The sequence below is a fragment of the Condylostylus longicornis genome, unplaced genomic scaffold, assembly GCF_029603195.1.
Source record: "Condylostylus longicornis isolate FDR11 unplaced genomic scaffold, ASM2960319v2 ptg000083l, whole genome shotgun sequence".
NCBI lineage: Eukaryota > Metazoa > Arthropoda > Insecta > Diptera > Dolichopodidae > Condylostylus > Condylostylus longicornis.
This window is the reverse complement of record NW_026578051.1, coordinates 2,590,242-2,616,052: the sequence shown is the minus strand read 5'-3', so window position 1 is coordinate 2,616,052 and position 25,811 is coordinate 2,590,242. Positions and strand designations below refer to the sequence as shown.

The 25,811-nt window shown below is 24.2% G+C and overlaps 1 protein-coding gene across 1 annotated transcript; it reads right to left on the bottom strand.

Annotated features, from left to right (window-relative positions):
- Nucleotides 1-250: 250 nt before the first annotated feature.
- Nucleotides 251-18,748, bottom strand: LOC129613360 (alpha-catulin). The gene is made up of 7 exons (XM_055527372.1): nucleotides 18,745-18,748; nucleotides 18,291-18,488; nucleotides 12,164-14,319; nucleotides 11,683-12,003; nucleotides 11,365-11,571; nucleotides 3,146-3,220; nucleotides 251-991 (listed from the first exon to the last, which is right to left on the bottom strand). The coding sequence occupies exons 1-7, from the start codon at nucleotides 18,746-18,748 to the stop codon at nucleotides 872-874; spliced, it is 3,081 nt and encodes a 1,026-aa protein (XP_055383347.1). The 3' UTR covers nucleotides 251-871.
- Nucleotides 18,749-25,811: the final 7,063 nt, after the last annotated feature.

Below are 25,811 nucleotides of genomic sequence, written 5' to 3'. Positions count from 1 at the left end.
GACTAAAACTAATTGTTAGTCAATTTAATTATTTTAAGGAAGCTATAACAAGGTCGGGTGCGTTTTAGGTTGGCGTAAAATACGAGGTGGTTAGGTTAGTAGTGCTGTCAATAATGGGTCTGATGATAATTTGAGTCCGTCTATCTTAGCCTGCCAATGTTTTTTGATATCAGTGGTTAAATTAAAAATAAAAATTAATTAAATCTGAATTCAAATTTTAATACCAAATTTTTTTAATGTGAAATTACATTTTGTTATAGTTGCAATTTGTTGTAAATCTGATCTAAATTCATTATTATACATTTTTTCTTAACTTTTTCCTTTCACATAAATATGTTTACTTATTTGATATTTTCCTCAAAAATATCATTTATTCAATTTTTCAAAATTAAATTTCTTTCGATATTTTCATAATTCATTTAATTTTTTTCTGTATCTTTCTTGTTTTTTGTTCCTATTTCTGTCATTCTGTTTAGTTTACATTACTTACATTTTGCACTTAGAAAATAAAGTCGAAGTTAAATATTTAAGATTTATATAGTTTATTTTTTTTAATTATTAAAAACTTTTTTTTTAATATAATTTAAAAAAGTTTTTCATATACCGATTTTCGTTTTCCCAATTTTGGGAAAGTCAAATGTTTTGATAGTAACGAAAGCGGAAAGTATAACAGGATAGATATTTTAACATTAAAATTTTTTTATTTTGACATATTCATATGCCCACTCAATATTTATATCCATATAGTTAATTGCACACCATAGAAGTGAAGAATAGCCAACCATGACCCGAAACTTTATTTCTAGAATAACAGAAAAGAAACCCTTGTCCTCCTGGCATCACCTTTGGCTCTTCGAGCCATCCCGTACTGTCACATACTCCCTTCGGTACTTGTTGTTGATCCCTTTGAATCACCTAAACCACCAGGACCATCATCACCGCCACCAGCTGCTGCAGCACGTCCAGCAAGGCCGGTGAAATCAAGTTTATACTATTTTTTTTTTTTTTTGTGATTAAAAGAGAAAAGAGTAAAGAGAAATAATAAAAAAATAGAAAAAAAATGTTATTTAGAATTATTTAGATTTAATAATTTGTGTTTTTTTTTTAATTTTTAGTTAAAAATAAAATTATATTATATACAAATAGTTATTTATATCTAAATATATTTGTGTATATTAATATTTTTGCATATAATACTTTAAATAACACTTATATATTTATATATAAATATTATAAAGAAAAATTAATATATTATATATCTTTTTCGTACTAAATTATAATATAAAACTCACAACAATTAAAGCTATTAAAGAGTCGCTTAAAGCTGTTTTAATTAATTTATGTATATGTATGTTTGTTTAATTTTTTATTTTTAAATATTTGCGAAATATGTAATAAAATAATAATTAAGAAAATTGTTATTTTATCAACTTATCATTGATGAATATTGTACTAGGTTATGTAATATTATGGTGTATTTCGGGAAATTTCGAGAATTTATTATTTTAATTAATAGATTCTTTGATAAATATGCGTATTTATATCTATATATACATATAAACATATGTGCGTACATAAAGAAATAATTGAGTTGGCTAGTGAGTCGAGTGAGAATCAGTTGAGTGACTAGAGCAAAAATCAGTAGAGTGAGTTACGGAATTGAGTAGCTTGAGTAAGAATCATTTGAGTTAGTTGAGTAAGCATCAGTAAAAATTATTGGAGTTTTAATATGCGTACATATGTATATATGTATGTATGAATAATATGTAATATAAAAAGTAGTTTTCTGAAATGAATACATTCTTATGTGTACATTTATTTGCCTTAAAATTCGCTCAAAAATCAGTTTGAATATGGTTTAGAGAAACAGTAAATTAATATCTCAATTACTTTTAAAATGGCTTTTAATTATTAGAGGTCATAATTATTCATTAGGGATCATGGTGACATAATTTTATGAAATAAAAGAAATATATTAGATTTTTTTTTTAAAATTAATTTATTAAGTTGAAATTTTTAATATTTTCAGGTGTTACAGATGAAAACAACATGCTGTTGAAGTTATTTTGGTCACTCAATTATTAACGACAAGACGCTTAAATCTAAGAGGAATATTAAAAGGAGAAAATTTTAAGATGTATCATAATGGAAATTGATTTAATTAAGTCATGTCTGAAGATTTTGGTTGTTTTCTTGTTTTGATAAAAAATTTTAACGAAGCTTTTCAAGTTTTCATGGATTTTTGGCGCAAATTGAAATTTTATGTCAGAATACGATTTTTTAAGAATAAGGCCATGTTATATTTAATACAGTAATTATTATGAATGCATATGTAATTATTATTTTGCAATATTTTATTTTAAATTGTGAATATATTATAAATTCTATATTTAATCATAACTTTAAAGATTGTTTATTAACATTTTTTATTTTATTTTTAGCCTAATGAACAAAAACGAAAATCAGGCATCTATAAGGATTTCATTTTAAGGAAACTTTAACTCAAAAGCATGCTAAATATTATTTAGAAAAGTGCTTAACTATACAGTTTGTGCAGTATTCATTCTGTAAAATTTAAATGGGCTTTTGAAATAATTAAAAAAAAAAAACACGTTTTTAGTTTAAAAAAGTTAAAACTGTTTATAACAATTTTCTTATTATAAAAATTAAGAAATTATTAAATTATAAAACTATATGTATGTTATAACAGAATGTTTATAAAATGTTTAGCAAAATAATTTTAAGTTTACATTGAAAATAAAGAAAAAAAAAACAAAAATTGAAAATGTATTAAAGAAATAGAAAGATAAATTAAATAATTTATATAAAAAAATTAAAAAAAAAGAATATTTTTAACTTTAATCCAATATTTTGAGTAAAAATCATAAAAATTATTTTGTTTTGATTGCATTTTTCTTTACTATAAATTTAAAAAAAAACAATACTAAATTAATAATTTTTGAAAAATATATTTTTTTTTTTATTTTTTAATTTTTTTGCATATCTAAATAATTACATTTAACAATAGCTTGGCTGATATACTTTTTTAGCTTTTGCGTTCTATATATCAAATATATATATTTATTTTTTAATTCAAATTTTTTTTTAAAACCAAAACATTATGAACAAAACGTGTTTTTCTTACCCTTTTACAAATATTTAAATCATAGAGATAATTATTTGGTTTATTCAACACACATTTTTCATTTATTAATTTTACCTATTTACAAATTTTAATTTTTATTAAATTAGTTAAAAATGTTTCTTTTTTGTTTTCAAAAATAAATTTATTTGTATAATATAAAATTTATGTATATAGGAAAAATGTTAAAAACAAAAAAGAAAAGGAAAAATTACATTATATAAATTAAAATAATAATTTTGTTTTTAATATAAAATAAAATAGTCACAATATATATAAAATATTTATTTAGTATATATGAAGAGGAAAAAAGTAAATGCTAAAACAATATTATATTACTTAAGTATTTTGCAAATATTATATAACCTTATCTTAAAATCCATTTAAATATTTAAATCTATAATATATTTTATTTAGTGAAAATAAAATTTGAAATCAATATAATAAAATTATTTTATGCAAAATAATATTCGAAATTATTTAGAAATTCATTAATGGATTCTAAAATAAAGTTATTTAATTAACATGTACTTTAAAGAGCGGATTTAATATGAGGGATTTTCGATAATTCAGTTCAGGGTCTTAATATAAAGCACATTCGATTAATCCAAATTGTAAATTCTTTAAAAATAGCATGTTCGAAAATGACAGTTGTGCTTAAAGTTCTAATGCAATTCTTAAATATTTTAATGACTTCTATAAATTTAGAAGAAAAGTATAATAAAAAAATTTTGGATATTGAAAAAATACTTGCAAGTATATTACAAATTTGCAGAAGTAAAATATTCCTGTTTCTGCAGATTTGTATAATGTATTTGTGAAAAGATTTAATTTAGAACACTCAGTGCATGCCTGAATCATCGAAAATCCCCATAATTTTAAATTTTTCTTTTTTTTTTTTTACAAACAACATCAAAAGCTGAAAAGAAATTATTAAAATAAAAATCAAATTTGTATATATACTCATAATTATAATATAAAAAAAAAAAAGTTTAATTAAAAAATGGCTGTTTATATATAAAAAGATGTTTATATTTTGGTTTATATAAATAGGGTCATGTTTGTAAATTTATATAATAAATATTAAGGTATATAAAATTGTAAAGGTGTGTATAAGCTGAAAATTGTGTTATAATTATATATTAAGAAAACAAAAAATATATGTAGTGTGTGTGTGTAAATATTTCTATATGGATATTAATCTAAATTTTTATTAGTAAGAAACAGTAAACAGTATTATATGAAATAATTAATTTTTTGTCGAAGCATAATATTTTTTTAAATATCGAATTTTTATTATGAACAATTAGGGTAAATACTTTGACTTTTATAAGGCAGAGAGTTAATCTTATTATTTAAAATCATTTTTTATATTAAAGAATTCACAATGGGTTAATATTAATTTGAATCGGTACTTATAAGTATTTTTTTTTTGTAAAATTTGCTCCTAAATTTGCTAATTTATTTTGGTTTTTTTGTTTTCTAAAATTTTTTTATTTTTTTCTCAGATTTGACTTAAATTGAAATTCAGTCAGATTAAATCATATGATATTAGTTAATTTATTTTATTTTGGCTAGTTTGTTTTAGATTTTTTTCTGTACAAAATATTCTAAATGTAAATCAAAGATATTCAAATAAATTCTAATTTTTTTAATTAAATTGTGTGATATTAATTAATAAATTAATTTTATCAAAACTATTTATGTTATGGGATTATTTTTATTGAAGATTTTAATATGGGCTAGTTTAATAATTTTTAATTTAAATCAGTTAGTACACATACAATTAAGGTCTATATGTATAAAAGTGGACGGCATTATAAATTATATAAAAGTATAATAAAAACATTTGTAGAAGAATATTTGTTAGGCATTATTCTCATGTTAATATCATACTTGAAATATTAAGTTTATGTTAAGTTTTTTGAAAAAAAGTTTTTCAAGCAAATTTTTATAAAAAAAATTTTTTTTTAATTATAAATTTGTTTTTAAAAACTATATTTTTTTTTAATAAATACCTAGGTTAATGTAAATATTTATATATTTAACTATATCTGTATATATACATTAGGATTGTTGCTAGTCACACGTTAGTAAAAATATTGCAAATTTTCATTATAAATTTCCTTACTTGTTTTGTTGATGTTTAAATATAGTTTACACATTTAATTGTTGAAACCGTATTTTTTTTTTTCATATATATTTAAATATATTTTTCCTAATATCAGTTTTTATGTTATGTTTGTTTATTTTTTTTTTTTTTTTGAAATTAATGTGTTCGTTTTTGCATACTTGAGTTATGGCATAGTTTTAGGGTACGTTCTTTGTTTTCATTTTTGCCTTTAATTTACTATATTTCATTTGTTGTGGTAAGCATAATTTGTACTAAAATATCCAAAAAATATAATTAATATTAAAAAAGAAATAAAATTTAAAATTAAAAATTAAATATAAATTTTATAAAAAATAAAAAAAAATTTAAAAGTTATTAAATAAGTAGTAGCTTTTCTGGACATTTTGAAATTTCTAATTAGAATTTTTTAGTATTTTTGAGTAACTTATATTATTTAAGTTAATATTTAATAATATTTAAAAAGAAATTTTTTTGTTAAGCATTAATTTTTTTTTTCAGATGTAAATAACAAGAAAACATTAAAATATATGTAATTTTCTTGTTATTATAATTGAGAATAATTTAATATAAATCAGATTTAATTTATACATTAAATGTAACTTAGTTATGATTTTATTCTAATTAGAAAATTTATCTAATTTTCGAATGTAACATGATATACGCTGAGCACATTACAGAAAGAAATTCTGATTTGTTAGACAATAAAAGAAAAATATTTAATTTTAAGGATTTTAATTGTAGCTATAGTTTACATATACATTTTAATATTAATTTAAAAAAAAAAATTGTATAATTTTGTTTTTTTTATAAAAATTTTATCTAATCCTTAATGTATTTTTTGTGTGCTTAATGATATTTTTTGCATAAATGTTCATAAACTTGAAAATTATTCTCTTTAAAATGTATGCTTAAATTGTAATTTTCTATTTTTTTTTTTTCAATTTTTCTCTAATAAAAACTAAATGTAAAAAAATATCTTAAAAATTTTAATTAGAGAAAACGAAATGAAATTGAATTTTATAGCACAAAATAGTGTTCTAAAATTTTAAATTAATTTAATTTAAGTTGATTGATTTTGTGCAGTTAAAAACAAAAAAAAAATTATGATTCTGCTTTTAATTGCAGCATAGTAGATTATGCTGCATACTTTAAAATTTAAATTAAAATAAGACAAAGTAAGGTTTTCATAAATACAAAATTAAAAATTATTTATGTAGCTTATTATGCTGATTAATTCTTCTGAGATATCTTTTCAAACTGCTAAGGTTGCTGCTTTGAAAATAAAATTAAAGGTTTAAAATTACATAATTGAAAATATTATTTTCATAAGTTATGCATTTAATTGTTTTCGAATTTATCTATTTCCCCACGAAAATCATATTAATATACAAGGTAAAGCCGTTTAACGTTCGTTGTTTTAATCACCAGGAATAGGTGGCGATTAATTTTTTCTGTTTGTGATGCAATGTCAAAAACCGCAGTATATGGCATGTTTGTTTGCCTATAAAGCTAACAAATTAATTCAAATTTTCGTTGTTTAGAGCTCGTTTTAGGCCTTTAAACTGATATATTTTATAATTTTTTATTATTCATATAATGCTAATTGATGTATTTATTCATATATATATTTTTTTTTATATAATATATGAATTGTTCCAGTATATATATTAAAGTATTTAAATTAAAAATAAATTAATTAAAATTGTTTAATAATAATTTAATGAAAATTAAAATCTTAATTTTAAATTTTAATATTATTTCATTAAATTTGCTTTTTTTTTTTTTCTATTTTAGTTCTTTTTTTAATATTTTTTTTTTGTTCATTCTGTTAATTAAGGGGGCCTCATTTAAAAGTATAATTTATTTTTCATGTTTGATATATATATGTAAATTGAATTTTTTCTTTAATATTTTAGCTTAATTTTTGAAAATTTCAAATCATGCAACCGAATACCGTTATAAATATTTATAAATTACAAAAAAAGAAAAAACTATTAGAAATTAATAAATGCAAAACGATGACGGAAAAACACTTTTAGAATTAAAATAAAAAATGCATTTTTCATTTTTTTCTGTATAAGTATATAGTGAATTTAGTTTTTAAATTTGTGTTTTTGTGGGATTGAATTTTATGTATATTATATAAGATTTATTTATAAGTTTCTTCGTTAATATTTTAATATATTCATTTAAATATTGAATTCATGTATAAATAATTATAATTATGAAGAATATAATTATACATTAAAATTATCAAGAATTATTTGTTTGGTGTCTTATAATTTTTTTAAATTTCTAATATTTAATTTATATATTTAAGTTTATGTTTATTAAAATTTTATACTGTAATTAAAATTAAGATTATAATGTAAATATGTGAAATTTGACAATTGATTTTGATATGTCATTAATTTTGAAATATAATTGGCAATTTTGACAATAGAAATTCTGTCAACTGATGATGAAAATTTAGATACTGATAATTTGTTAAATGACAAGTTTTTATTTATTATTAATATTGGGACAGAAAATACTTAAAAGTTTTAAATCTTATTTAATATAGCGTTAATTAAAAAAGAATTTCACGCGAATAATGAATTATTAAACAATAAATTTTATTTAAATATATACGAAGAATCTTATATAATACTTCTTTTTTTTTAAGTTTAGTAATTCATTTTTATATATTGTTGGTATAAAAATTTTATTGTGATAGTTAATTTTGACTGGAAAAAGTGTGTTAAAAAAAAAAACAACATGAAATAAATATTATAAATAAATTGGGGGAATAGAACAGGGGGTAAAGAAGCTATAAAAAAAGTAAAGTAAAAATTAAATAGTTTGAAAAATAAATTAATGACAACTTTATTTATTATTATATAATATATTTTTTGTTTTATTAATAGTCTTTTTTGTACTTCAAAAAATTTTTTTTCAATTTATTTTTTATATAATAATTATTATATAATTTATTACTTTTACACATATATTAAAAATAATAAAACATTGTAATATAAATAGAAATTGTTTTTATTTTTATTTTTTTTTGTGAGAGGAAATTAATAATTAATTATTATACTACATAATTATTATGTTAAAAATTATTAATAAAATGAATATAGAAAAACAAAAGAACAAAAAAACTTAATACTATATAAAACATACATGACATTTTATCTTTCGGGATTTTGTTTTTTGTAAGTTAATATAAATTTTAAACAAGACAAATAAAATTATAATTTTCAGTTTTTATTAAATTTGTGAATTTGTCTATTGCTCTAATTTAGTGTATTGGATTTATTTAAAATTGTAAAAATTGTTTTTGTATTAAAGGTATTCATGCACTTACATACATATATGAGGAGATTATTTTTTTGATATTTTTGATTAGAAATTTTATTAAAAGAAAGTTTTGATTTTTAATTGAATTAAGTTGAAGTAATTAGGCTTAATATGAAGAATTATTTTGAAAAAGTGGGGCAAAGATGTCGATTAATTGTGAATGCCATGAAGAGAAATGGAAAAATATAATCTGTGTCACGTCGCGGAGTTGCGAAGTAGAGAAACCATAACTTCAACATTTTGATGGTTCAATTCAGACTAATAGAGTAATTGACACATTCTAACTTGGCGTTATTCAAAGTTTCATACCACCGTTTGTATATTGGATTTTGTGCCATCTTTCCTATAAACTCATTTAAAGTTGTGCTCATTTTGTTCTTACAGAGAGATAGAGATAAATTGTATACCAAAATTTTTACATTTATTGAGCTATTTACGTACTAACTGAAATATTTATTTAAATATTCTTAGTGATAATGTTTAACATAGCGGCGCATATTAATGAGTCTATATGTAAAAGAATTAAGCGCTAGTATTAAAATGAAGATTCCCCTACACACTAGAAGACTGTATATTTATATACGGTATATTAAAATGGGGGCAATGGACTGGCTAGTGTTTTCGTTTTAGGAGGAGTTTAAAAACGTTATTAATGAGGAAACTAGAAAGACGGGGAATTTGCTTCGGAATGACAAGCTAACTTGTGCAATCACAATGCCCTTATGGCCGAAGAGGAAAGATGCAGAGTGAGCATTGAACGATCTCAATATTGCGATTGGTATTTTGACGCGACACTGTTAATTTGGAAAAATTGGGAAGGAGACTGAGCATTTCCTCATCGAATGTTTATCGAGCATGCCGAGGCGTCGAGCTGCCGAAGGATGTGAGCGATCTGCTGACTTAAGTGACTTAAATGGAAGTAGCGGGGAGAAGTTTGTTGTGGAAGAACGCCAATGGGCCTTTTATTAATTTATTGCTGGGTGGCAGCGTTGATTGTTGTAACTTCCTTCTCTAACTAACTAAATAATTAATATAAAATGGGATATATTATAATAAATACTTGGAATTTTTTTTTTTATTTTTTAAGTGCGTGAATATCTTATTTACTTTATTATTAATTTCTATTCAAATTAAAAAAAAAATCAATATAATAATATGGTAGTATGTGATAAATATTAAATTAATTTTTTTTTTAAATATTTTATTTAATTAAATTACTTTCTATATTAGAATTATTTCTACCATTTACAAGAAATTTAATAAAAATTATTAGGTTATTGGAGCTTTTTATATTAACAACGATTAAAAAAAAAAAGTGTAACATCTTGTTAATTAAATAACTAAATTTTTTTTTCAATTGAATAGTTCTTTTCATTATTATTTTTGTAAATGGAATAGCTATACTATAAAGGCACTTTTTAAGTCTTAAGTAATGTGTATAGCATATAATTATTATACTCATAGTAACATTTTAATTTCTTTTTATTTAGAACATAAATATAAAAGTATTATTGTACTTTTCTGAGGAACATTTTCAACACTACTTATATTCACCTGCATTAAATAATTTTAAAGTTTTTATTTTATAATTGATTTTAGAAACTATCAAATTTATATTAAAAAATTTTATTAAAAATTAATTCTAATATTGTGAATGATATTATTATTATAACATATTATTATATAAATGAATTAAATTTGTTACAAAAGATTCGTCTTTAAACATTTTTATAGAATTTATACGAAAATTATTTAAAAAAATTTTGAAAGTTTTATTAAATAATTTATTAATATATTAGTAAAATAATATATTAAATTTTAATATATTTTTTTACTTTATAAAGAAATATGAAGGCATCCGTAAATAATCTCAATGTAAACAAAATATAACACTAATATATTGATTAATGAATGTCAATATGTCAAATTAATAATGAAATCTATAAAAAATTTTATCATTATGGCAACACCGTATGCATGACTTTTGCGATTGATTTAATTTAATTCATAATTGTACTCATATGAATGCATCTTTTATACTAAAAAAATTATATAATATTTTTTTATTAAAAATTAGTACATTTTTAAAAACAATTTCAATATTTAGTCAATTATGAGAGGTTACACTTTTTTTTTTTTGGTATAGCAATTTGTTGTTCTTGCCAGATGAAGAATTTACGGATCTTTAAAAGGTTGCATATAAAATTACGACATAAAAACATTAAACAAAATTTTGTAATTTCTTCATCTATTATAATAATTATTTAATTAAGAAAAAAAAAAAGAACAAGAGGAAGGAATTACGATAACAATAATTATAATTAAGAAATTTAAGTGACACTTAATAAATATTTACAAAGACAGTAATATAATAATGATAAAAAAATAAAGCCAATTAAATTTTGAATTATAATAAAAATTAATAATTAATTAAAAAAAAAAAAATTATAGGAAAAGTTTTACATTGACGAAAAAATAAATAAAAATTAAACTAGGCTCACATAGTTTTTTTTTAATTATTATTATTTTTAATTGCTTTTTTTTTTTTGTTTTCTGTTTGAAATTAATTTAAATTTTCTTATACATTTATGAAGTTACTTTTTAATAATTATTATTTTTTATACATACAATAATTTGTTTATTAATTTTTGTGTTTTTCGATTCATTTTGAAGTTTTTTTTAAAATTTAATGTTTTTTGTTTTTTTATACGAAATTTTTTTATATTGTGGCAAAATTTGAACTTACCTTGTTGGCACATTCAAAGCATGTTGTCACAACTTTATTGATACAATTCATTAAAGTTTTAATTTCTTTAATTACATGATCGACTTTAACAAATGTTGCCGCTTTACCAACAGTATGATCTTTAACTGTAAATTGTAAACTTTGAACGTATGTAGGTACTTTATCTAGATGTTCTAGAAGTTCCTTTTTATTATCACCAGCAGGAACCTGAATTATACAAGCAAAATTTTAATATAAAAGAAATTTTTTATAATATAAATAAATTCAATAACGTGTACAGTAACGGGTATAATTTTATATAATTATAAAAACTTATACCTGATAAGAAAATTGTCTAACAACTTTATATAGTCTATTAGCTTCTTCTGCAAAATATTCAGCTTGGGTAAAAAGATCTTGTGTGGTACGTAGTGTACCTTCACCTTTTGTAAATTGATACATTGAAAATGCCATTGCGGACATATTTTTGGCACGTTTTACAATATCATTATTTTCTTCAGATTCACCATTCCATTTTTCAGTTTCTGCATCCATTTCATTTGTCAGCATTTTCATTTCTAAACCACTTTTAGCAATTTTTTCTTGTTCTTCTTGATCTAATCTAGCTGGTTTTAAGGGTTTAGAAGTTGTACCATGTTTCTAAATTGGAAAAATGTAACAAAAAATTTTTATAAATTGAAAGATAATTATACAATTACAACATTGAATGCTTTAATAAAATAAACTTTAGAAAAACTACTATATATCGAATATGAATCTAATTTATAAAAAAAGAAAAAAGATATATGACAAAACTTACCCCCGGTCTCGGTAAACTTAAATATTCTAAACGATCCGGTTTTGCTTGATTTTGCGCTAATTCAATTATTTCTTTTGATAATGATGTAACATCACTAGCTAACCATTGCCACATATCAACAAAAACTTCAAGATTTTCTTTTGAAATTTTACTTGATGGATAAGTTGCTAAAACTCTAGCAGCAGTTATAACTTGCGGCCCGTAAATTCGTAAATTAATTTCAGTAAATTTGGCTTGTACTTGTAACGTTTCAGTTAAGGCAATATGCCTTAAAAGTTTACATACTTCTAATATGTGATCGATATAATCATGAAAACGGTCAGCCTTTTCTTGCAGTCGGTCTAATTCTTGATTTATTGCTATAATTCGAAAACTACATACTAAATCTATGCCTAATTTAATAACATGATGTAGTTCGGGCAATTGATCAGCTACTGATATTGCTAATTGCTGTGATAAATCATGAGCAGCTGCAATAACACTATCAATAGCTGCATCCAAATCATAAGATGGAGTTGAATAAGGCTCTACACCAACTGCTAAACGTAGGCATTGATTCAGTTCAAGTCGACATCGATCACATAATAAAAGTATATTTTCACGATTTTCATGACTTGTATAGGCCGAATCGGTAAAGTCTTGTGTTTTTTCCACAACCTTATCTAAGGCGATCATAAGATGTTCGCGGGATTCCGCATTTAATACTGACATTTCATGATTTATTGGTTCAATTCGGTGACTTGGTATGTCACGATCTAAACTCATATAGGAACGTGTACTAGGGCCACCCATATTGCTACCTCCACCACAGCCAGTGACTAAATTATTTTTATGTAGGTCAGCACCACTTACGATATGTCGATCTCGAACGCTATTACTTCGCATCAAGTCTCTTCTGGTGTTCATATATTCAGGTCCACCACTACGACTTCTTTCAGTTCTTTCAGCTCTATCAGTACGTTCCACTCTATCAACTCTGTCTAGTCTTTCAGCTCTTTCAGCTCTTTCAACTCTTTCAGCTCTTTCAGCTCTTTCAGCTCTATCAGCTCTTTCAGCTCTTTCGGCTCTTTCAGCTCTATCAGCTCTGTCAACTCTGTCAGCTCTTTCAGCTCTATCAGCTCTATCACCTCTATCACCTCTATCAACTCTGTCACCTCTATCAACTCTATCAATTCTTTCAACTCTTTCAGGTCTTTCAGCACGTTCTACTCGATCTACTCGGTCAGCTCTATCAACTCGTTCCACTCGATCAGATCTTTCAGCTCGTTCAACTCTTTCACCTCTTTCTATTCGTTCTCCTCGATCAGATCTTTCACCTCTTTCATCAACTGGCGGTAATCTACAATCTCGTCTATCATTTCCATTTGATATGTCTTTCGGGTTAGCTATTGTCAATGTTTTTGGAGTTGCTGTAATATTTGCGTTATTGCTAGGTGGAACAATACTACTTGGACCAACAACAGGAGGTGATAATGTGGCAGGTGCAGGAGGTTGTGGTGGTGGAGGCCAATTATTATAACGTGGCCTATACATTTCTACTAAACGAACAAAATTTCTTAAAGTTGTATAAACGGTAGCACGTTCAGCATCCCAGTCTGTAATAATTTGGCCACGTGGTGATAAGCGTTCAGCAGATGATGATTCTAAAACACCATCTTTTACAACATAATGTATAAGATCCATGGCACGTCTCATTTGGCAAAATACTGTATCACGATTTTCTCTAGCTGAACTACACTCTGAATGCCGAAGACAAGTTTTCGATGACGTTAACAACATCATTGTTGAACGTTCGAGAACTTGTCTTGCAGCAGACATTTGTGCTCGACGTCTTTCATCTTTTAAGTCATTTTGTCGATCACCTGTTACATGTGCTAGTTCAACCATTTCGGCACCAAATACTGAAAACGCTTTAACAAATTCAGTAAAATTTGCAACTGATTCTAATCTGCCTAATGATTTTGCTACTTTATCTTTAGCTAAAAGTAATTGTTTAACCACAACAATATCAGCTAAAAGAAGTACTCTCGTTACTGAACTTAATAGTGCTCGAGCAGCACGTATCATAGCACTACGATCTGCTAACGGACCATCTGGTGGTGGATAACCAAGTGGATCTGTTGCTGTGATTTCACATAGGCGTTCAATTGATGAACCTAGAATATATATAAAAAAAAAAACGTAATATTAAAAAGATTTGAATTTTTGTTTTTAATTTTTTTTTTTGAAATTCAATTTGATAAATTAATATAATTTCATTCAAGTGCTTGTCTATGTTTTTGGTGGTTCATTTGAAAAGTTCAAGATTTATTCATTGCTTTCATATATTTTAGCTGAAATGTAACCAATAAAGGATTAAACATGTTCAGAGTTTTCTATTTTTATTCATTAAATTGATATTGAAATTTAAGGCCAATAAACTTGTTTTATTTTCTTCCTAAAGTGTTAATATTAAACAGATGTCAATAGAATTAGTTTATCTTAATGTACGTACGAACACTATATAATGTAGGTATACGAATATATTAATGTAGGTTCTGCAATATTTTTAATATCCTTTTTATGAACAGAAAAAGAACTTATATGTTGTAATTACTTTTAATTTTACATCTACATAAAAAATATGACGACACTGCATAACGCTGTATGTATATATTTTTATGATTGTAAATAAGTATATGTACAAATATCCTTTTTATTGCTACATAGGAAAAGAAAAAGAATTTGATTATATCAATAAATTGAATTGTCATCCTTAAAAGAAGGAAATTGAAAGTAAAAATAAAAAACAAAACAAAAAAAAAATTTACTAAAAGAAAAAAACAAATAAAATAAATGTCAAATGACAGATAAGAGGAACTGTTCTTTAGTCAATATCATCATAATCACACATACAGATGTGATGTAAAAATATTGTACACATACAATTTATATATAAATATATTTAATATTAAACTGCCTTTTTATATATTTGAAATAATATATATCCTGCTTCTCTATTTTTTCTTCTCTTTGTAGGAAGAAATTTCTGAGCCTTGACCTCCAGTTAAAAAAAAAAATGACATCAATTTGAAGAATATTGAAATTTCTTCTGTTTTTTTTTTATACCCTGCATTTTCGTGAAGGGTATATTAACTTAGGTATGGAGTTTGAAAATACTTGAAGGAGTCGTCTCCGGTATGGACATATATATATATTCTTGCTCAGCGTAAAATTCTGCGTTGATTTAGACATGTCCGTCCGTCCGTCCGTCCGTCCGATCGCACGATAACTCAAAAACGAATAATGCAATCGACACCAAACTTTCACAGGTTGTTTCTTTTGTATTAAGGAGGAACTCTTTTGTAATTCGACTAATTCAGACAACTAGTTCGGGTAGCTGCCATACAACACAAAGAGTTTATTTTAAATATTTCAAAAACTAATTAAGATAAAAATATCAAATTTTGTAAAGATGTGTCCAATTACACTCTACATATGTTCAGAAAGTTTTGATGCAATGGCAGCACCGGTTCGGTTAGCTGCCATACAACTCAAAAAGCTAATTTTTTATATTCGGAAAAATAATAAAGTCAGATTCATGAAAGCAGTTGTGTGTCCAGTTATAGGTCAGACATATCCGTGAAGTTTCTATAGAATGTTTTCATAGGTTTGATTAATTGCTATACAACAATGAAGAGTGCAGGGTATAATTCAATCGGTTTATACCAATTGAAACGTTTTTACTTGTTTTTTTTTATTAATATACGGATATTTGTGAACGTATAATATATTACATTTGTGTTATATATAGGTAAATAATATATAAGTATAATATAATGCGTATCTCATATTGTATATAGATATGAAAATGTTGTATGTATATATATCAATTGTAAATATGTAAAATTCAAAATAAATATAAGCAGACGCAAATAATAAGAGGAAAAAAAAAAACAAGAATATTTATCAAGGATTTAGCCTTAAGGTATTAAAATATAATAAAGAAATACCATTAACGTATTGCCTAGATTTCATAATAATTATATGTATATAAGTAAGTATACTTATACATACAGTTAAATGTATAATGCGTGGGTGCATTATGCTTTCAATTGAAGTATATGTATTTGTGTATATATGTATAGTATTTTAATATATATTCACTGAATACATACTGAAATTAATCCATTAAAATAATAATTTTAATCATTTTTCGCAATAAATTTTTTTTTGTAGATCTATGCGTATAAAACATAAAATTTGAAGTTTAATAGTCGAAATTTATTACTAAACTTTATAGATATCTTAGCCGAAATATTTAATAAAATAAATGAAATTTTCACTATTCTATTCGTATTATTAAAACAAGTTGCGTTATTTTAATTCAAAAGGTCACCAAGAATAAATTAGTTCATTGAAATTCTAGTCATAATTGAGAATGTCAAAATATTAATGGGCACTATATATTTAAATATTAAAATAAATTGTAAATTGACTTTACATACTTATATCAACTTGTATATTTTGTGAATTAATAAATTTTATTATAATTATAGAATAGTTTCATTTAATTAAAGTTCTATAATTTAATTCAATTAGAGAATAATTGTATATCCTTTTTAATTGAAATATCTTGTATATTTTCAATAGAGAAAATTATAATTATTATTATGCATTTAATTATATAAATTTAAATTAAAAACTTTATTTAAAGTAATTTTAAATGTTAAATATTACATTTGTATATATACGAATATATTAGTATTTAAAGCATTCTAGTGTTATTTTTAATAATTAATTACTAAACATGAAAGCTAAACATGATAGCTATATACAATTTTTTAAATTCCCAATACTAATTATATAATTATCTTGTGAGAGAATATAATTTGCGGTAAACCTATATTAAAGTTCATTTCAAAGTGACAAATATATGTTAGAATGTCATTCAACTTGTTATAAGAGATTTTTGTTTTCTTATTTATAAATATTATGGAAATTTTTTTTTTAAAATAATGAAATTATAGGGATTAAGTCGGATTAAACCAATTAATCTTTAAGAAAAGTAAAACATATTTTCTGATAAGAAGATGCTTACCGCTACTTCTCTTCTATTACATAGTATATAGTTTTGATAAAGTTTATATAGTGGAAAGTATGGTATTGAAATTTAACATATTTTGAGCAGCACTAACTCTGGTCGAGAAAAATATTTTTCATTAAAAGAGTTATACATTTTATTACAAGAAATAATATCAACAGCAACATTAATATTCTGCATAAAAAATTTGAATAATGTTTACAAATTTAAAAAACAAATTATTAAATTTTATGTAAGTAGTTTAGAATGAACTGTTATATAACTAAAAATTTCTTAGACTGGAGATAAATTTGAAATAAAGTAAACAAAACAAAAAATTATGGTAGATAAAAATTTCTTTCTATAGAACTTAATTTCTTAAAAAAATTCTTTATTGTATATAAAATTTGAGCTTAAGTGGTAAATAAAGGCACAGAAAAAGTAGCTTCCGATATTAAGATTTCGAGTAACTCTTGTTTTCTGGTTTTTAATAAAATATTTGGTTTTGTTCTCATTAATATCTAGTCCAATATTAGCAGCGGTCTCAGCGGACATTGTAAAAGTTTCTTTCAAAACGTTGGTAAAGCGCGAAGATGACTATATGGTCAGCATATAGGATTCAGAATCCAGGATCAATTTCTTTAATTGCATAATGTAGCATCAAAGTTAAAAATCAAAGTGAATAATGCATCTCCCTATTTCACGTCTGCACAATCAACGTAAAAAAAGACTCAGTAAGTTTACCTTGAACTAGCACTTTAGCTTTCATATTTTTCAGCATAATGTTAGTGAGCCTTATCAGTTTTTCTGGTATACCCTTCAATCTCTGCTATCTAGCCATGTTTCTGGAATACTTTCAATATTCCATATGGAAATAATACAATCATGAATTTTGAGGTGTAGTTCGATGTCTTCATATTTAATTAACTCTGCAATTATAGAGTTTTCTCCATTAAATTTCCCATTTTTTAATTTATTAATAACTATTTGCGTTTCTTCTATTGTTGGCTGGTTTATAACATTTTCAGCTGATTGAAAAGGTATTATTAATTGTAATTATATTACTAATTTCCGTATCCGGTTTGCTTAAAGCCTTTTGAAAATATTCGCTCCATCTTTCTAATATCTTATTTTCTTCCATTAATAATTCTCCATCCTTATTTTTACATATATTCAGTCTTGGTTGAAATGCGGTAGCTTTATATTTTATTTCCTTGTAGAATCTTCTTGCTTGACTCTTACAATTTTCTTCTAAAGTTCGTACTTTATTTTTTATAAAAGTGCATATTGAAAACATTAATTATATTGACGTTCTAAGAGTATCCTACAACATTAAATTGTTTAACCTCTTTCACCTTGCAATATAATATATTTCTCATTCAACTATGGAAAATTTTATTATAGAAAAAATTAAAATGTAAATCTTAGATGAGTATGAAATAATATTCTTAAATTATCAAACTGTTTTATTTTAAATTATTGAAATTATTTATGAATAGAAGAGTAATGGTGAATTTACCCATTACAATTTCTTTTGAAAAATAGAAGAAATAAGAGAAAGGTACTCTAACGTATGTAGGTTAACTTTTATTTGAAAATTAAAATTTCAATCTTATAATATCAAAGTAAATTATAAAAGTATTTAATATTGATTTTTAAATTTTATCAAAAGGTGCAATGCGTTAAAATTATATTCACCTTGATTTATCACATATACCTATACTTACTTATATACAATTAAAGAGTCATTTAACATAAAAATATGAAATTAAAAAACTACTTTAAATCCCTTATATGCATTCAACTCACATTAACACCATGCTGTGAATACTCTTGATTTATTTATGCCTACACACACATCATCAATTTGTTATATAAGAGAATTATATAAAAATTTCATAAATTATAACATTTAAAATTATTATTTAAAATTATTAAAAAATATTTTTTTTTTTCGAAATATTATTAAACAATCATATCCGCTCTTGTTATTTATAAAAAAAAAAAGAGAAAAAAAAATATTTCCTTATCTAACAGTTTTTTATGTAATATGTGTCAGGTGTATAACATTTTCTTTTTATAAAAGCCTACACCATATTATGCATTAAATGTATGTACGTTAAAATCTCATCCGATTAAAGTGCCTTTTCATGTTAAGCACGTTAAAATATAAAATATAAGGGCTATACAGCTAGTATCTACACATAGTATTCATAGTATATTGCAATTTTTATAATATTATGTACGTTAACTCGATGTTTGGTTAAATTATTTCATATATGACAAAAATAAAGAAAGGAAGAGAAAAAAAGAAAATAATAAAATGAAAAATTAGAAAATAAGAAAATTTATAAATATAAAATCAGAAAACCAGAACCATATAGAATTTTATTATACAGTAATTATTTTTGGATTAAGGCCAATAAAATATAATATATTACATATATTAATGTGTGTGTGTGTGTGGTATAGTGTATGTACATATATGAAAATAATATAACAATTCTCTTTGAATAAAGGGAAAAATGAATTTTTAGTTATTGTACTCGTATATGTATATTACAATGCGGAAGGTAATTATTAGTTTATAAATATATATATATATATATATATATATTGCTTTTTCATATTTAGATAAAAGAAATTTTTAATGTACATTCATATAAATAAATAGATTTTTTGTAAAAATAGATGCACGTAGTAATTTTAATGATAATATGTTTTGTATATAGTTAGATTCATGTGTATGTATTACATGTTTATTATTACTAATTATATTGTTAATTTTCATAATGGAATGAAAATTGATAATAATGAGACGTGCAGAACCACATGGCAAAATAATACAAAATTATTTAATTTATCCTGAAAACACATAAAATTAAAATTAAAAAATTTTACTTTAACAAAATTATGCTTTAAAAATTTTTAATGTTTATATAATATAGTTTTATGAATTGCTTCTAGTATTGCATAATATTATTTTACAAGAGTATCATCTATAATTTTTTATTGAATGAGGTTAAAATCAAAGAGTTTTTTATTTTATCAACGAAATATTAGTGTTAATTTTATTATAATTTATTAAACAAATTTAAAATAAATAGTATAACAAATAAGTTTTTGAACAGGATTCTCAATTTACAAGCAGTTTATTAGATTTTATTAGAAAATTAATAATTAATAATTTCTTGAATAAATTATGAATAAATTTTGCTTCCACTAACAATAATGTAAATTTTGTTTATAATGTGAGTAAAAAATTGTTGATGGCATGAAGATAGGAAATTTCAATTTTTACAATTGCATACTTCTCGGGGAGTGTACCCCAAATTTTCGAGAACGAAAATTTTATTTTAATAACATTGAAATTTCCAATAAAAATTCAAAATTCATAAATTTTAACAAAAAAAAATTTAATAGATTTTAAACAGTTTCGATTTGTTCGGATATATTAACTGGTATAATAGGAAATTATTTTTTCTATTTTACCCCTACAATTATGCAATTTCATTTTTCTCTTTTCTTTTCATAATAGGGTCGTGCATCAGTTTCATTAGTCATTGGGTTAACTAAGCACGTTACCAGTTTGCTTTAGGTTTTTTCTGACAATAACATTTGAATTAGAGATCCGTGAGAAGGATGGCTCCATCATCATATCTGTAATATCGGTCTGATTTTGTGTATCATTATTATGATTTTTATTTTTACTAAAATGTTAAATGGTAATTAATTTCTCCTTATAAAATTAAAATAAAATTAAAATGAACGACAACATTCATTACATTTAAATTAGGTACTTAAAATTCTATTAATTTTCAATTTTATTTAATTAATTTAAAATAACATATTTTGTGTATGCCAAAATTAAAATAAAATTTAAATGAAAATTATTTTTAAAATTTATTTTTTTTTTTCCAAAATTTTAATTATTTAAAAATAACTTTTTAATGTAATAACATCAAAAAAAAGAAATAAACTGTAAAAAGTGTAAAATAAACAAATCAAAATCAAACATAGTAAAAATTTCAAATGTAATTTTATCCTTTAATAGTTTTAATCATTATCATATTTATACATAATAATTGCCTTTCACCAAGAAAACTTCTTAAATTACATCCTCTACTTCTTCTTTTTTTTTGGTATTATCATTATACCCGATAAACAATTTGTGAATGGCGATTAAATTAAGTTCCGCATAAAAAATAAACCATTCCGAATTGAGACAAACAAGGGAAATAAAAAAATACAATCCCGTTTTCAACAGAGGAACAAATGAAAAAAGAAAATTTTTCCATAATTTTTCAGGCATTTCAACCAACTGACATGAGTTATAGTTCTTGTTTAGTAGATGATTTATACAAAAAGAAATTTGCCAAAGTCCCTTGACCTAATTACTGCTGAGATAATACAAGATTTGTTGAGCAAGCGTTAACATTTTTGAAAAAGTGAAAAAAGTAGCAGTAAACATAGGGTTTTTTTAAAGCAGCATGTAAATATCGAGGAGTTTCGATTTAAAGAGGAGAGAGTTATGACAGAAAAACTGACCTCTCGATATATCCTTAAGTGGTGAGAGAGCGTTACTGTGCCTTCTATCATAGAATATAGACACGAAAACGAGATAGAGCAAAACAAACGGTTAGCCATTTTGAATAATTTTAAGAAGTTATGGCCATTCAGTTGCGTTTTAGTTTGGATTTAAGTTCTCTCCCGCTATAATAGGCCTGATGACGATTTGAATTCGCCGATCTTTGTCTCTCGATGATTTTACCGCCTGTATTAAAACAAAAGTATATAATATATATATTATATATATTTTAGGCGTATTTCCGGCTTGATATAAAGGCAAAATGATTTCGAAGAGATCTCTAATTGTTATAAAGATTTCCGGAACTTAACGATACCTATGTATAAATGGATTAGACTCGAATAAAATTTCAGTTCTTTCCTTTTTTGCTGTACAAATTTTGGTTTTGCTTGTCGGGATAATATGCTTGTATAGTATAATGCATAAACTAGTACAATATCAAAATATTTATATATACTAATGTATGCAAAAATAGAAAAACATAAAAAAATCCCTGTTAAGAACCCATTTTATATCATTCATTCTATTTTCTTATTATTAAAGCTTCTTAACCCATTTTATATTTTGATTTTTTTTTCATGTCCATTTTGTAATACATACAATATTATATGTATGTTATATGTAGATAAAGAATGTTATTTTAATATTTGTATACAATCTTATAGTAATCTTTTTATATGGTTATAAAATATTGTATCACATTTAAAAAAAAAGAATAAAAGAAAGACAAAAATATACCGAAGAATCCTTTCTTAAAAATAATTATAAACAGGTAATGCGTACATATATACATACAGTGCCGGATCAACTACACATGCAAAATAAGCATTTGCAATGAGCGAGGAAAAACAGGACATAGAACACTTCAAAAAAAAAAATAAAAAAAAAATAAAAATTTTTTCCAAGCTTTTTCACTATTCCAACCTTTTTCTATTTACAGCGAAATGTACGAGAAAATAAACTTGATAAGATGTACGACTACCTATATACAAACATTGCAAAACAAAGAGTTGATAGTTTTATTTTAGATTTTAATTCTATCAATTATGTTGCACTTATCCTGATAAAATCACTGAGAACGTGATTAATTATAAGCTTATTGTTAATGCTTATTTCATATTGTTCATTACGGGGCGTTTAGGGCGCCAAACTAGTCAAAACCAGCCTGCATACACACATATATTTACTTTTGTATACATAAGTAAATATATGTATGTATGTATATTAAAAATACATTTGTTTATTTCATTGGTTAAGTTTGTGATATTTACAAATAAAAGAAAAACAAACACAAAAAAAAGAAGAAAAAAATTATGAAAAACTTTCAAGGACACTTAAACAATTTAAAGAAAATAAGGAAAATAAGATATACAAAAGAAAAAAAAAGGAAATGAAAAATTTAATTTTCTGTTCCTTTTCAAGAATATACTTATTTGCAAGGAACATTGATCTCAATACATAAATTTTCATTTAAGAGAATCTGCAAAAAGATATAGGTAAAAACCAATTAAGCCTCCGATATTTGTTTTCATTTCGTATATCGACCGAAAAAGACATTTATTTTTTTTTTATCCAATTTTCAAAAAATTTATGTTTTTTTTTGGCAAGGAAGGTCGTCGTGCAAATTTTTAAAAAATTTTCAATTTTTTGCCAAGGTAGGGGGTCGTGCAAAATTTTAAAAAATTTCAATTTTTTGCCAAGGGAGGGGGTCGTGCAAAATTTTAAAAAATTTTTAATTTTTTGCCAAGGTAGGGGGTCGTGCAAAATTTTAAAAAATTTTCAATTTTTTGCCAAGGTAGGGGGTCGTGCAAAATTTTAAAAAATTTTCAATTTTTGTCCAAGGTAGGGGGTCGTGCAAAATTTTAAAAAATTTTCAATTTTTTGACAAGGTAGGGGGTCGTGCAAAATTTTAAAAAATTTTCAATTTTTTGCCAAGGTAGGGGGTCGTGCAAAATTTTAAAAAATTTTCAATTTTTTGCCAAGGTAGGGGGTCGTGCAAGCAAAATTTTAAAAAATTTTCAATTTTTTGCCAAGGTAGGGGGTCGTGCAAAATTTTAAAAAATTTTCAATTTTTTGCCAAGGTAGGGGGTCGTGCAAGCAAAATTTTAAAAAATTTTCAATTTTTTGCCAAGGTAGGGGGTCGTGCAAAATTTTAAAAAATTTTCAATTTTTTGTCAAGGTAGGGGGTCGTGCAAAATTTTAAAAAATTTTCAATTTTTTGCCAAGGTAGGGGGTCGTGCAAAATTTTAAAAAATTTTCAATTTTTTGCCAAGGTAGGGGGTCGTGCAAAATTTTAAAAAATTTTCAATTTTTTGCCAAGGTAGGGGGTCGTGCAAAATTTTAAAAAATTTTCAATTTTTTGACAAGGTAGGGGGTCGTGCAAAATTTTAAAAAATTTTCAATTTTTTGCCAAGGTGGGGGGTCGTGCAAAATTTTAAAAAATTTTCAATTTTTTGCCAAGGTAGGGGGTCGTGCAAAATTTTAAAAAATTTTCAATTTTTTGCCAAGGTAGGGGGTCGTGCAAAATTTTAAAAAATTTTCAATTTTTTGCCAAGGTAGGGGGTCGTGCAAAATTTTAAAAAATTTTCAATTTTTTGACAAGGTAGGGAGGGGGTCGTGCAAAATTTTAAAAAATTTTCAATTTTTTGCCAAGGTAGGGGGTCGTGCAAAATTTTAAAAAATTTTCAATTTTTTGACAAGGTAGGGGGTCGTGCAAAATTTTAAAAAATTTTCAATTTTTTGCCAAGGTAGGGGGTCGTGCAAAATTTTAAAAAATTTTCAATTTTTTGACAAGGTAGGGGGTCGTGCAAAATTTTAAAAAATTTTCAATTTTTTGCCAAGGTAGGGGGTCGTGCAAAATTTTAAAAAATTTTCAATTTTTGTCCAAGGTAGGGGGTCGTGTAAAATTTTAAAAAATTTTCAATTTTTTGCCAAGGTAGGGGGTCGTGCAAAATTTTAAAAAATTTTCAATTTTTGTCCAAGGTAGGGGGTCGTGCAAAATTTTAAAAAATTTTCAATTTTTTGCCAAGGTAGGGGGTCGTGCAAAATTTTAAAAAATTTTCAATTTTTTGCCAAGGTAGGGGGTCGTGCAAAATTTTAAAAAATTTTCAATTTTTTGCCAAGGTAGGGGGTCGTGCAAAATTTTAAAAAATTTTCAATTTTTGTCCAAGGTAGGGGGTCGTGCAAAATTTTAAAAAATTTTCAATTTTTTGCCAAGGTAGGGGGTCGTGCAAAATTTTAAAAAATTTTCAATTTTTGTCCAAGGTAGGGGGTCGTGCAAAATTTTAAAAAATTTTCAATTTTTTGCCAAGGTAGGGGGTCGTGCAAAATTTTAAAAAATTTTCAATTTTTTGCCAAGGTAGGGGGTCGTGCAAGCAAAATTTTAAAAAATTTTCAATTTTTTGCCAAGGTAGGGGGTCGTGCAAAATTTTAAAAAATTTTCAATTTTTTGCCAAGGTAGGGGGTCGTGCAAAATTTTAAAAAATTTTCAATTTTTTGACAAGGTAGGGGGTCGTGCAAAATTTTAAAAAATTTTCAATTTTTGTCCAAGGTAGGGGGTCGTGCAAAATTTTAAAAAATTTTCAATTTTTTGCCAAGGTAGGGGGTCGTGCAAAATTTTAAAAAATTTTCAATTTTTTGCCAAGGTAGGGGGTCGTGCAAGCAAAATTTTAAAAAATTTTCAATTTTTTGCCAAGGTAGGGGGTCGTGCAAAATTTTAAAAAATTTTCAATTTTTTGACAAGGTAGGGGGTCGTGCAAAATTTTAAAAAATTTTCAATTTTTTGCCAAGGTGGGGGGTCGTGCAAAATTTTAAAAAATTTTCAATTTTTTGCCAAGGTAGGGGGTCGTGCAAAATTTTAAAAAATTTTCAATTTTTTGCCAAGGTAGGGGGTCGTGCAAAATTTTAAAAAATTTTCAATTTTTGTCCAAGGTAGGGGGTCGTGCAAAATTTTAAAAAATTTTCAATTTTTTGACAAGGTAGGGGGTCGTGCAAAATTT

Coding starts and splice junctions, on each gene's coding strand:
- LOC129613360 (XM_055527372.1), bottom strand. Junction 14,320..18,290: donor CAAACCGGATACGGAAATTA/GTAATATAATTA, acceptor TATATATTCTAG/GTTCATCAATTGAACGCCTA. Junction 11,572..11,682: donor TTAGACAATTTTCTTATCAG/GTATAAGTTTTT, acceptor TGTATAATTCAG/GTTCCTGCTGGTGATAATAA.